Genomic DNA, 12,875 nt, shown 5'->3' with positions numbered 1-12,875 from the left:
TGAGGGAAGCGTCCTTTTTGGATATAAGAAAGTAAAGGGAGTAAACTCCTGTGTTTTGATGGTGTACTGGGACTGGTTCTATTGCAATCTTTTGCAGTAGAGATGCAACCTCTTGTTTTAGGAGAGCTAGATGATCCTGTGGCATGGGACGCTGTCTGGGTGGTATTGTTGAAGGAGTTGAAGTGAGCTCCAGGCAATAACCTGACTGAACTATTTGTCTCACCCACCCGTCTGTGGTGATGGAGTTCCAGACAGGTAGGAACTGTTCTAATCTCCCCCCGACAGGAGTGGAATGGTCTGGTGGGAGGGGAGGGAAGTCACTGTTCAGGAGTGGAGGCATTGCAGTTCTTGTGACCTCTGCCTCTACCTTTAGTGTTGTTACCTCTACATCCTCCTCTTAATAACCTCTATTGGGTGAGGATTGGGTGGGCGCTTTATAAGAAGATGAGGCGTTGTCAGTTTGAAAACCTTTGGAGGCCCCCCTGTAAGAGGAGCGACAAAAGGACGCTCGGGGAGTCTGAGTTTGTAAGGCCCCCATGGATTTTGCTGTGTCCGTATCTTTTTTCATTTTCTCTAGTGCATTATCAACTGTAGGACCAAAAAGATGTTGCTGGTCAAAAAGTTGATTCAGTATACTGGTCTGAACCAAGAGATGCGTAACCAGGCATGTCTACGTAACAGTACGCCTGTATTTATTGCTCTAAAGGCTGTGTCAGGAGTATCTAACGCACAACGGATTGAGGTATTGGTAATGACCTTGCATTCTTGTACTAAGTCAGATGCCCTGGCTTTATTTATTTATTTATTTATTTATTTTGTATACTTGTAGAGCGCAAGCCTGTCACCCGGAGGGCATCCTGGCACTTTGAACTTCGGGACGATTACACTTCTCGCTGCTTAGGCAGTTTTCGGAAACAGATGCGTTTTCAACGCTTTCCTAAACGGCAGGTAGTCCTTGTGGCTTCTCAGAGAGAGAGGCAGGGAGGTCCAGAGTCTGGCCGCTGCAACACTAAATGAGCGGCCACCCATCCTAACTCTCTGGAACCTCGGGACCACCAACAGGTTAGCCGAAGAGGAGCGAAGGGGCCGCGAGGCAGAGTACCAAGCAAACATGTCACGAAGTGGTACTGGGCCCTGTTGGTGTACTGCCTTAAACACCAGACACGCGGCCTTATACACCACTCGCAGATGCACCGGGAGCCAATGCAGGTCTCTTAAAGCAAGAGTGGAAGAGCTAGACCTGGAACGCGAGAGAGCCAACTTGGCGGCCATGTTCTGCACCCGTTGTAGCTTCCCCACCAGATTTTTGGGGGCCTCCAGAAGTAGCGCATTGCAGTAATCTAAACGACTTAGAATAGTGCTGCGGACTACCTCTGGCCTGGCCTGGGCGGGGAGAAGGGGCAGAACTTTACGCAACATGCGTAACAGCATCATGTACGTAGAGATGGTTTTGTTTACGTGCAAGTCAAGCTGTAGATTTGGGCCGAAGATTACCCCCAAGTTGCGAGCTGATTCCGCCGCCGCTACTGGTTCGGGAAAGGTGGTGGGCCAGAAGTTCTCTGGAAGAACCCGCTTTATATTGTTCTGGCAAATGTTGTACAAGTGTTTCTAGCTCAATCATATCTTGCTAACAGTGCTTGAGTGTTAGCAATTCTCCAGACATTGGCTGCTTGTGAGATGGTGTGTTTTCCTGAAGCATCTAAAAGCTTGGACTCCTTATCAGGGGGTGGAGCATCCCCTGTTGTCTGCGAGTTAGCTCTTTCCCTAGCGTTTGAGACTACTAATGAGTCCAATGGCAACTGGCCATTGATGTTTGCTAGGTCAGTTGGAGCTGCTTTATACTTCTTTTCTAGTCTGGGGTTAATTACCCTGGCTCTGACGGGGTCCTTGAATACCTCTGGTGCATGTTTCACCACTCCCTTAAGTATTGGTACTATGGTTGTGGTTTTATGTGATGATAGTAATGTTTCCATAAGTAAGTCTTCCTCTACTGGATCAGTGTCTAAATCCCCCCGTGAAAGGTGGCTACCCTATGAATGAGTTGCATAAACCCTATAGTGTCATCTGGAGGAGATCTCCTAGAAGGGTGTGCGTCATCTTGTGGCAGATCTGGTGCATCTGGTGCGTTATCTTCCCAGGGATCATCTGATGGCCCAGGGATATTGTCTGGGTCATCTGTGTCATCTATGGGTTGCTCACTTTCTACCCCTTGTGAATAATTATCCTCATCGTCATCATCCTCTGGTGCAGGGCTGTGCGTGGTGGATGGTGAGTGTGAAGGGAAATGTCCAGTGGTAGCTCTGGCAGTGGTGAATGAATTCTTATGGGGGAAGTTTGAGCCTGTTTTTTGAGAGGAACTGGGGGTGGCTTGGGAGAGTCAATTTTCCTCTTTTCAGGGACTGTAATTATATGTCCAGTCTTTGGATGAATACGAAGAATCTTTTGTTTTGGATCAGGGCTCTTCTTTGGCACTATCCTTTTTAGGCACAAACTTGTCTAGCTTGGGGCCAAATTGCTTAGAAGGTTTTGCAGGGTCTATTGCAGTCTTTGGAGCAGATCTTGGTTTCGGTTCCGAAGACTTGGTGTCGCAACTCTTGTTCAGATCGGATGTTTTCGGATCCGGAATTATTGGTTCCGAAGCATGTTTTGGGTCGACAACTTTTGGTGCCGAAGTGTGTTTCGGTGCCGAAGTGGACTTTGGGTCGACTTTCTTGGGAACCGGAGTTGGCTTTGTTTCGATAGGCTTGGGAACTGTTTTTGGTGCTGAGCTTGTTTTCGGCTGGACAGGTTTCGGTATCAAGGGTTGGCTCTGTGCTGGAGTTAGTTTCGGTTTGAGGACATTTTGCTTGTCAGGACAGACAGACTGACTCGAGCCCGAGTCACCTGCAGGCTTTTTAGGATTCTTCGTTTCCGAGACGGAAGGCGGAGTGTCGGGCGTTTTTGGTCGCTGTGCACCTGGACCCGGAGGTGGAGGTGGAACCAAAGCCTGTCCAAGTATGGGGGGGGGGGGTTTAGCAGGGTCGACGCTTGTACTCACGACCTGTTGACCAGCTGGAAGAAGATCGTCGTCTTCTGATTGTCCTTCGGCTCCGGAAGGTGAATCCTCTGCTTCAGAAACTATGTTGACCTGCTGTTGTTCTTCGGACTCTAGATCGATTGGAGCCTCGTCTATGATGAGAACTGGTGTTGATGAAGAGGACTGCGCCATGACTCTTCGAGCTCGACGGTCTCTGATGGTTTTCTTGGACCGGAACGAAGTGCAGGCATGGCAATCTAGACTCTAGTGTTCTGGGGACAAGCACAGATTGCACACCTCATGTAGGTAAGTGTGGGGGAATTTGTGTCCACACTGATGGCACTTCTTGAAGGTTTTTTTTTTCCATGAGCCAAAGGCCGAATGGTGCTGTTGGGCAAGATGGCCCAGACGAACGCTGGAATCGGGAAGCGCAAGCCTTTCTTCGACGCAGGTAACTGGAATCACGATCGCAGACAATACCGATGGTATGATGTAGGACTGGAAGTCGAACGGAGATCGGTAACGGGACCGAACGATAAATACATCGGAGCCCGATGGCGGAAAAAAACCTGGTCTACACCGCACACATTTACAAAACACTAATGTGTAGATGTGCAAGCAAAACAACAAGCTAGTGTGGGCCAGGCTGTACTCAAGACATTATTTCAAACTACTTCAACAGATACTGGTGGTCGCCGTTAAGGGAGAGAACTGCTATGCAATCAATGCACTAGTGTGTGGTCTGCTGCCCATATGCCTCGAACGGAAAATGCTACTTACCAGTATGCATCTGTTCTTGGCATGTAGGGCTGCAGAGCCACACACGCCCACCCGCCTCCCCGGGTACCTATATCTGTTCCAGTAATATCTTGATTAGATACACTAGACATGAACATCTTTTCCTGTACTCATACAACTCTCATTTCTCCAATGGCGAAAAACAATCTGAAGATGGAGTCGATGCCCATACGCACTACAAGAGGAGCCATCTACCAAACAAAGAATCTTTCAAGACAACAACAAAGTGTAATCATCGGTCAGTTGATTCCTTTGTGTTCTACTGAAGCTTTCCAGAGTGTTCTAAAGAACAACTAGAGTGCTAACCTCCTTACTTATGACAAAAGTATAGCACACCTGAAGCCATCATGATTGGAATAAAGTGGTAACTCTTAAAACATTTAATTTAAAAAGGAACAAAATGAGGGGGTTCATTTTGCCATAGAAAGTATGAATAATGCTGTAGAAAGAAAAATGATGGCACATTTCGACTTCTCAAATCCTCTTCTATTTCATAAAAAAAATTCTAACATGCAGACTGAAGCATGTACTTTGAATACCAGCAGCAGACTTCCCTGGTGAGCAGTAGCTTTATTACAGTGATCTAATGTGCAACTAGAGTGCTAACATTCAGAATTTATGGCAAATGTGTGACACATATGAATGTCTTCTTGATGGAACCTAAGTAAAAAAACTGAAAGTATTTCCTACTGAGGAAACTGTAGTAAATTAGGAAACTTCATAACAAATAAGTCTCCCAGACGTGGGTCCCGTGCTCTCCATGCGACTGGAGTCAAGCGTCGTGTACCGTAATGCGCATGCGTCGCGAATGCGCGGGAGCAGGAGTCGGGAACTTCACGACTTTTCTTAAATGGCGGCTAGAATCCGCGCACCCACCGTGATGTGTACTCTTTGGGTTTTTAAAAAGAACATAATATAAATATAGCAAAAGAAAGGAATAAAACAAAAAAATGAAACAATATTTCAGTTTGATTTAAAAAAAATATTTTTTTGAAATTTTCAGAAACATTTATGTTAGTTAATGAATAAAATATTTATAAATAAAGTTCAACTGCAGAAAATCAGTACAAAAAATAGGTATAACTACTATTACACTTAAAAATTAACATTTAAAAAAACCTTTGAAATTCACTGAAAAAAACAGGTTTCCGGGACGTTATAGTTCGAAATTAGCATTTAAAAAAGCTTTGAAATTCACTGAAAAACCATGGGTTTCAGAGACGTTATAGTTAGAAATTAGCGTTTAAAAAAGCTTTGAAATTCACTATAAAAACTATAGTTTTCAGAGGCGGTATAGTTAGAAATCAGCATTTAAAAAACCTTAGAAATTCACGGAAAAAAACATAGGTCTCAGGGGTGTTATAGTTAGCTGGACATTTCACTCATACAAAACCATTGGAATTCTTCCATTACAGTTAGTTCTGCTAACTATAACTTGTGCGCCGCAATGCACTACTGATGATGTCACATATTACATCATTCATGACATGGTCAGTGACATCACTGATGACATCACTGACGACATCATCCAGTGAATGTGGTTTAGTCTGAAATTTAAATATGTATTACATTTATACCAATCTGTATTGAAGATTGAGTGGATATATAACTGTCTGTATGGAGGATTTAGTTGCTGTCTGACTGTCTGTTTAAGTGAGTAATTAAAAGGGACAAGCCTGGTTTTAGGTGATCCCCGGAGGTCATAAGATCAGGTGAACTCTTGATGTGTAGTGGTAGGGCATTCCAGGTTACTGTTGTTTCCAGAAAGAAGCTCCTGCCTCTGCAGGTGGTGCGTTTGAATTTGGGAACAACAATATGTTTGGCTATGGCAGAGGTGAAAGTTCGACTTGAGATGTACTTTGTTGAAGGAATCGGGCCCTAAGCCATGGAGTGCCTTGTAAGCAATGCAAGGTGCCTTGAACGTGATCCACTGTCAGCGGATGTAGGTATTTGATAGCAGTGGCTACTGAATGATGTTGTGGAATTTTTGAGAGAAGTCTTGCCGCAGTGTCCTGCAGTTTGCTGAGAATGTGCTGGTGTGCTGTGAGTAGTAAGCTGTTGCATTAATGCAATTTAGTCATTACTAGAGATGCACAATGAGGGTTTGCTGAAGGTGGTCCGGAATGAACGGGAGAATATGTTTTAGCATTTTTAAAGTAAAGAAAGTGGAAGAAGTCAGGGCGCTGACGTGATTAGTATAGCTTAATTTATTGCCAATCACAACTCCCAGGCTCTGGGCCTTGGTGACAGGAGAAGAGGGCCCATATCTACTGGTCAGCAGGACGGGGTCCACAATGAGGTTTGTTCGAGATCATGAGCAGGAAAATAGCTGTGAGCCGAGGGGCAATACTCCCTGCCACTAGTTTGGCCACTCTTGGTAGGCAAGGGTCATGGGGGGGGGGGGGGGAGGGGGTCCAGAAATAATGGATTTCTGTAATTTATTGACCTGCTTTGTAAAGTGGTCTGTATAAAAAAAAAAGAAAAAAAAAGGGAGAGAAAAAAAAGAAATCGCTGAAAATTAGCCCCTGTGCACTTGCATTACTAGGTACAATAATGTTGTCCGAGTGAGGGATCGAGGAAGAGAATAAATTGTAAACTGCTTCTACTTTACACAGAAAAATAAAATCTGCCAAAATATTGCAAAAGGATTGGTTATTGGGGCTAATCTTGTTGGAGAAGTCAGTGGTTAGCTTGGTCACTGTTTGAGGAATGTTTTGCTTTGCTTATCTTTCTGGTAAAGTAGGAGGTATTTTCTCTAATAATAAGAGATTTTGTAAGTGGCTAGACAGAGCTTATAATTAGCCTTCTCAGCCTTGTTGTAGTTTTGCCAGGGAGCTGAGGAGTTGTTCCATTTAGGTTCCCTCAGTTTGAGGGGAGCCAACAAGACCAGTCCACAGAGGCCCTTGAAACGGGTTTAGCCCAAGTGCTCAACCGAATATCAAAGAGGGTTTTTACTGAAGGGAAGCACAGGCTCAGTTCTCAGCTGGCCCTGCTGAATCATTCAAATCAGGGGATCAATGGCCACTTCCACAGTATGAAGTTACAGCCCCAGAACAACATCAACTCTTTCAAATAAGCCGAGCAAACGCTGAGCTAGCCTCCAAAGATAGGAGGAGAAAACAGGCCTGAGGATGGGAAAGAATCAAGGCCAATAGCGTCACAAAGGGCAGAAACCCAATGAAACCCCGAAGGAGGCTCAGTCATGGGATTACCCACATCACCAAAATACCTGTCTGCCAAGGAGAAAATGGCAGGGGCCACCTCTGAAGGCGAAGGAAGGTAGCCCAAAGAGGACTTTTCCACCGACGCCGATATAGACATTGACCAGTGTTGCGAGGGCGACACCTCGGCATCAGGGAGGAGAGACAAAGTAGGGGCAATCAGTGCTGTGGACGCAGAAGTCGGTTTCAGCAGATCCAACACAGGCGCCACAGGTCGGAACCCTGAAGGGCTGTGCACCAGAGTCGCTCACGGATTCGAAGGGCCCACCTTACACTGAGTGAGGACCCGCAAGTTTCCTGTCAGTCATGGCCTCACCAACCTCCTTGGGGCTGAGAACCAGAGGGAGGTTGAGAACCAAAAAATGGCACGAAGGGAGAGACTGTATTCTCTCATCTGAGCCGCAGTCGCCTGGGCGCTAGGGAAACCCGGAAGGCATGGGACAGACACACTTTGATTAAAAAATTGGAGGAATAGGAAGCGAGTCAATGACACCACACGTACATGGTAAGGTGGAGGAAGGGATTGACTGCCTGTGGCGTGAACAGGTGACCGCGAGGATCAAGGACTTCGGGAGCTCGTACTTGTGCAGTCCTCGGAGGAAGAAGAGGCAGTCGGTCACTGCGCCGCTAACAGTGTCATGTGGCGCACCTGCAACACCGACGACCGAAGCTGAAGACATGAGCCGCACGGTTCGGAGTCAGTGTGCATGCCTACACAACACATGCAAATAGGATGAGGAGTCAACATCGTATTCCACAAGACCTCGAAGATACCTAGAAAAAAGCACACTGTTTCATGGTGGGAGGCCAAAAACGGCCAGAGGTACCTCCCTCCGGATCCGTGCGGAAAGGAAGAAATTGGCTTCAGGGGAGGGCTTATTTAGACTCTTTCGACATCACATCGAGTGGACAATGTTACAGAGTCGCTCGACGCCCTTTACCGTTGCACAGAAGTACTGCTGTAGAAATGTTTCCGGATCCAGTATGGCGCCTGGTAATAACTCAAAGGCAAGAAATCTTTTGCTAGACATCTCCATCAGAAGCTAGCAAATGAATAGTTTGAGGACTATACGAATAATATCAGGCTATACCATGGGTTGATGGTATTTCACACAAAGTGACAAAGTGTAACTACATTTCCTGTACATTCTGGGAGCCCTCCTGGCAGCATGTGTTTAGATGGAAATTTCATGAATCCTGTAGAAGTCTGGAAGATCCTGCAGAAGAAAAGAGTAAAATAAAGATGAATTCCTTTATCCTCCCAAAACAGGCAGCATTATAGAAGAGAAGGCAACTCATTCCTGGCAAAATCAACAGGAATAAACTATGTGTAGCGTTTAACAATATTGATTACCACAGGTTCAAATGTCTTATGGGCTAGCACTGACAAAACAGCATGAAACCTAAACTCAGCTGTGCCTCTGAACAGGAAATGTAGTAGAGAACACCAAATTATGTTAACAATTATATTCAATTGGCAACAACACTAAAGTAATTTACTTTAGTGGATGCCGAAGAGGAGATCATTGTCAGAGTACTGATGAATGGATTGAGGGACTGGGCATAGACTGACAAAATCCTATCAGATATTCAATATGTTTGAGGACTGGTAAAGGAACGATTGAGCAGAATCTAAATCTGTATCTATTAATTACTATGTATGTAAAAGTGAGGAAGGAGTCGATACATTCGGCCTTCACGCACCTCAGTACAGCCTTTGATACAGTAGATAGAGTGGGCTGTGCTGGGGGACATGGGGGTGGAGTGGGCCCTCATAATTTTCTGATGGATTTGCATGATGGGCTGGAGATGGGACAATTGGAGAACGCACTGCGCACTTTCGTTTAGGGAGAGGAGTTCTTCAGGGATGCATTTTAGCTCCTTTGCTTTTTATATTATACATCAATTAGTTAGACCAATGGTTAGTGGCACAGTGTAAGGACATTCCTTTGGTGGGAAAAAGGAAGATCCCAGCCTTACTGTAGGCAGACAATACAGTACTCGTAGCACATACAGCTAATAGATTGCAACTGTTAATAGATTGTTCTTTATGATTTTATGGACAATTTAGGTCTGAAAGCAAATTTGGCAAAAACTTACACAATGGTGGTCGGGACGAAAAATGCTAAAATGAAAACCCATGCGATTAAAGTAACAGCACAATGGTAAGACTGATACATTTTGTAATTTAGGCATCTGGTTAGATTTTAGATCTTATTGATATCCTTTAATCAGCGTGCATGTGCAGTCTTTTAATAGAGTGGCTCATAGTATTGATGCTTTTGAGTCCATAGGTCGTCCTCATGTCAGTTCAATAATGGCGCTTTATAAAGCCAAATGTGTCCCAACTGTAGCATTCGGCTAAGAGATCTGGGGCTACAAGTCTTGCTACACCATTTAGGTTGCTGAAAATAAATTTTTAAGGAGAAGCCTGAGGATACTGTAATCTGTACTTGCACAGATTTTGCATGAAGAATTGTGTGCAGGGTTTAATGCCGATTACATACAAATACGCCCAGTTCTGTTATTTTCTGTATAGTTAAAAGATGATTTGGAATTTAACAGAAGGATTCTGAAAGACTGTTTGGGATTGGAATATTGCCATCAGATTCCTTGGGTGCAGTATACTAAACGTATTCTGGGGACCTTGACAGGCCGGATTTGTTTACACACCCTGAACGAATTTCTAAAGCTGATGTTTGGTGAGTCAAAGATGCATATCAGGTTTTGGAGCACAAAAAAGGGCTACACTGTCATTGTCGAAAAACGATTGCAAACATTATGCAATGGTTAAAATTTCATGCAAATATGAATTATATTTAACTCGGGATATGCTGGTTTTACATAATTACTTCTAACTTATTTTCGCTTAAATTTGTTTCCCCAGCTGATAGCCGGTTGGCACAAACTACCGGAACCTGCAATTTGCACATGTGAAATGGTTGCTGCATTCAACACTTTGAATATTGATTTTATTTGTCCAAAATATATTACTCTGCGTTACAAGTATATGTGTCCTTTACGTTTTTCCCTAGGTTTTACCCTAGCGAGACCTGCTTTTTTATATCAGCATTTTTTTTGTTAACTATACAGTTTGTTTTATGTATAATTTTTTTAAGCCAGCTTGTTTCATTCCTCCTGATGAATTGGGTGTATTGTGTCTGACTAATTTTAAAAATGTACGTACTTATTGTATATGTTTTTATGATTTACTGAGCTAAATCGAGTAAAGTGAATCTTGACTTGACACTAATGTAATAAAATAAAGTAAAAACAAAAACACTGACACTGAAGGAAAAACTCTGTGGGCGAATATGCTGCTTGTGAAAGAACAAAATGGAGTCATTCAAAGTGAAGTTAACCAGTGGCTGACCCACTGTTCCATGCTGTATGCTGTAGAGGGTGTATGCCTCCCTCATAACCAACTGGGAAGCAGCTAAAAAAGCACCTATTCTTGGACTAATTGAAAGCCACCTTGGCCACCCTCAATGAACTCACGCTCCTGCTCCGATCTGTAACACCATTTAGCCCCTAGGAATTTTGGCCATTAACCAAACTCCATTTACATGACACTCACTCATTCTTGTGCCGTCATCTGTTTTATGTATTGGTTCTCTTATCTGTTTTTAGATGAGCACACAACAAAACGAAGATTTTTCCTTAAAACTTATCAGCCTCATGTGAGCTCAAACATTTCCATACTGATAAAGTGTAATCACATCTGGAGTCACTTGTCTTACAGTACAGAAAAAACCTGGCATAAAAATGTTGGCTGAACAGATGCTCCTGGATTGTAATGGCATAGAAGAACTACATATGATGGAATGGATTGGTGCTAAGAATCATTACACATGAGTGGACCTGATACAAACATTTCCACTCGTCACTTTTTGGCTCATTCTTGCAAAGATTGTTTTATTTAATGACAATTTCTTCCTTTCGTATTATTCTACAAAGGAAGGTTACGGACTTACAGGAAATGAACACTTTAATCAATTGCATTTATGACAAAGACCAGAGAAGGTGAACACAACTGATCATCTACAACCACTGTGAACCACAACACAAGCTATCAAGTCTGCCAGCTATTGAAAATATCGCCCAATTTTATACAAGTCTCGCTATTAAAGGTTATAGATGGCACCATCGTTTATTAGGAGAAAACTAACTTGCTTTCCATCTTCCAGACATGTTTATCATTCAATTTCGAAAAACGTATGGTTTATAAGACTTGCTGCTAGCAGTGCATACTTTGCACCTTATTTAGATGCACACAGGCTCTCCAATTCTACAGTCACGCTACTGTGGCAAAGAGAAAGGTGGAACCCATATATATCGGTTTAAGGTGAAAACAAGAACAATTTCAAACAACATTGTTGTAGTAAAACCTACAAAAATGATGTGAGATCTTGAAAACAAAAAGTCATGCCAAAATTATGCAACAAAAATTAAACACCAAGCCTGGCATCATAAATGTTTCACAAGGCTCCCAGAACACGATATATTATGGCAACTTACAATGAAGATTGAATGGTTATATATTCAAGATTAGGCCCACCCAGAAGAACTTGTTAGTCTTCTGCAATTTGGTATTGTTTATGATGATTTGTTAATCTTTGCAAGATCTCATTCCAATTGTTTAGAGGAAAGACCATAACTAGGTTTTTAAAGTACTGTTCAAAAAGGTGTAACATGTTATTATAAAACAAATGGGTAAACATAAAAAATACATAAAAATATATCTAATGTTCGTAAGTGTAAGCGTCGAAACCAATCAGTAATTACTGACATAGGCAGCAAGTGAATAAGCTTACAAAACACACTATAGGTCTTTAAAGCAAAATGGTAACAGACTACAAATACTAATATTGATATCCTTTCCATAAACCTTAGTCAAATAAAGCTAGCATAAGCTATGCTCTCAACTCGGTGTACTCCACTTTTGCAAACAGAATACTAAGGCTTTTGCGAGTAAAAAGATAAATACTTGTCACTATTTGGCTGTCATGGCCTAAATACTAAAAAAAAAGCACATACTTTTCGAGTTTAGACAAAACCTACTAAAACATAGTTTTGAAAGATACTCTTCTAGGAGTTTCCGAATTATTTGTTTGAAAAGTAAATGTCTTTGCAGTGTTTCACAAATAGTATGCATTGCCATTTAACAAAAAAAAGATAATGACATACCATATTAATTGGTCAGCACAAAGGGAGAACAGACAACTGAATCCAAGATTTCAAGTAGTTCAGAATATCTGTTATTTAAATGTTCCACATTAAGCACATCTGTATCAAAAAAAGTTTGTTGTTGTCCATTACGCGAAAAACTATGAAACCGATGTGATTGCGTTAAGTGGAGAGCCCATTTGCGTGAGTACTTTATCCAACCACTGTAGAGGGCCATGAAGATGAATTTCTATCCAGCATGGTGTACTTGTTACATCTTGTCGATGATATTCTGCTCCCCAGCCCTAAAAAAAATACAATATAATACAATTTAAATAAACTTGAGAGAGCCACGCCAACAGCAAACAAGCGCTAAGAAAATACCTATAACAAAGATGTGTTCCAATAACGATCATTTTCTGTTTGATGGGACAGCAAGCTTTTCAGAAGGTGATAATTAAAACTTGACAGCTTTGCTGATTGAGGTACCAGATCTTTTTAGAATGACTGAGAATTACCCCAGTAGCACATCAGGAGACGTCCAGAACATGTGAAAGACCAAATCTGGGATGCTCCTGGTATTATTAATGTTTGTCAACATCACATTTTTGCAAATAAAGCTCTTAAGTACAAAGAGTTTCCACGCATGCACCATACCATGACAATACAATTTC

At 42.6% G+C, this 12,875-nt stretch overlaps 1 protein-coding gene across 2 annotated transcripts in view; it reads right to left on the bottom strand.

The window, feature by feature from the left end:
• Positions 1 to 10,922: 10,922 nt before the first annotated feature.
• The window catches only part of SMAD5 (SMAD family member 5), a 100,118-nt gene continuing 98,165 nt past the window's right edge, over positions 10,923 to 12,875 (bottom strand). For both annotated transcript variants that reach the window (XM_086931519.1, XM_086931520.1), the window contains exon 7: positions 10,923 to 12,506. In XM_086931519.1, the coding sequence (XP_086787645.1) occupies positions 12,363 to 12,506 (144 nt within the window). In that variant the 3' untranslated portion in view covers positions 10,923 to 12,362. The remainder of the gene's footprint in view (positions 12,507 to 12,875) is intronic.

The sequence above is a fragment of the Lissotriton vulgaris genome, chromosome 7 (genome assembly GCF_964263255.1).
Source record: "Lissotriton vulgaris chromosome 7, aLisVul1.2, whole genome shotgun sequence".
NCBI lineage: Eukaryota > Metazoa > Chordata > Amphibia > Caudata > Salamandridae > Lissotriton > Lissotriton vulgaris.
The sequence above is the reverse complement of the archived record's forward strand: the minus strand, read 5'-3'. Positions and strand labels throughout refer to the sequence as shown.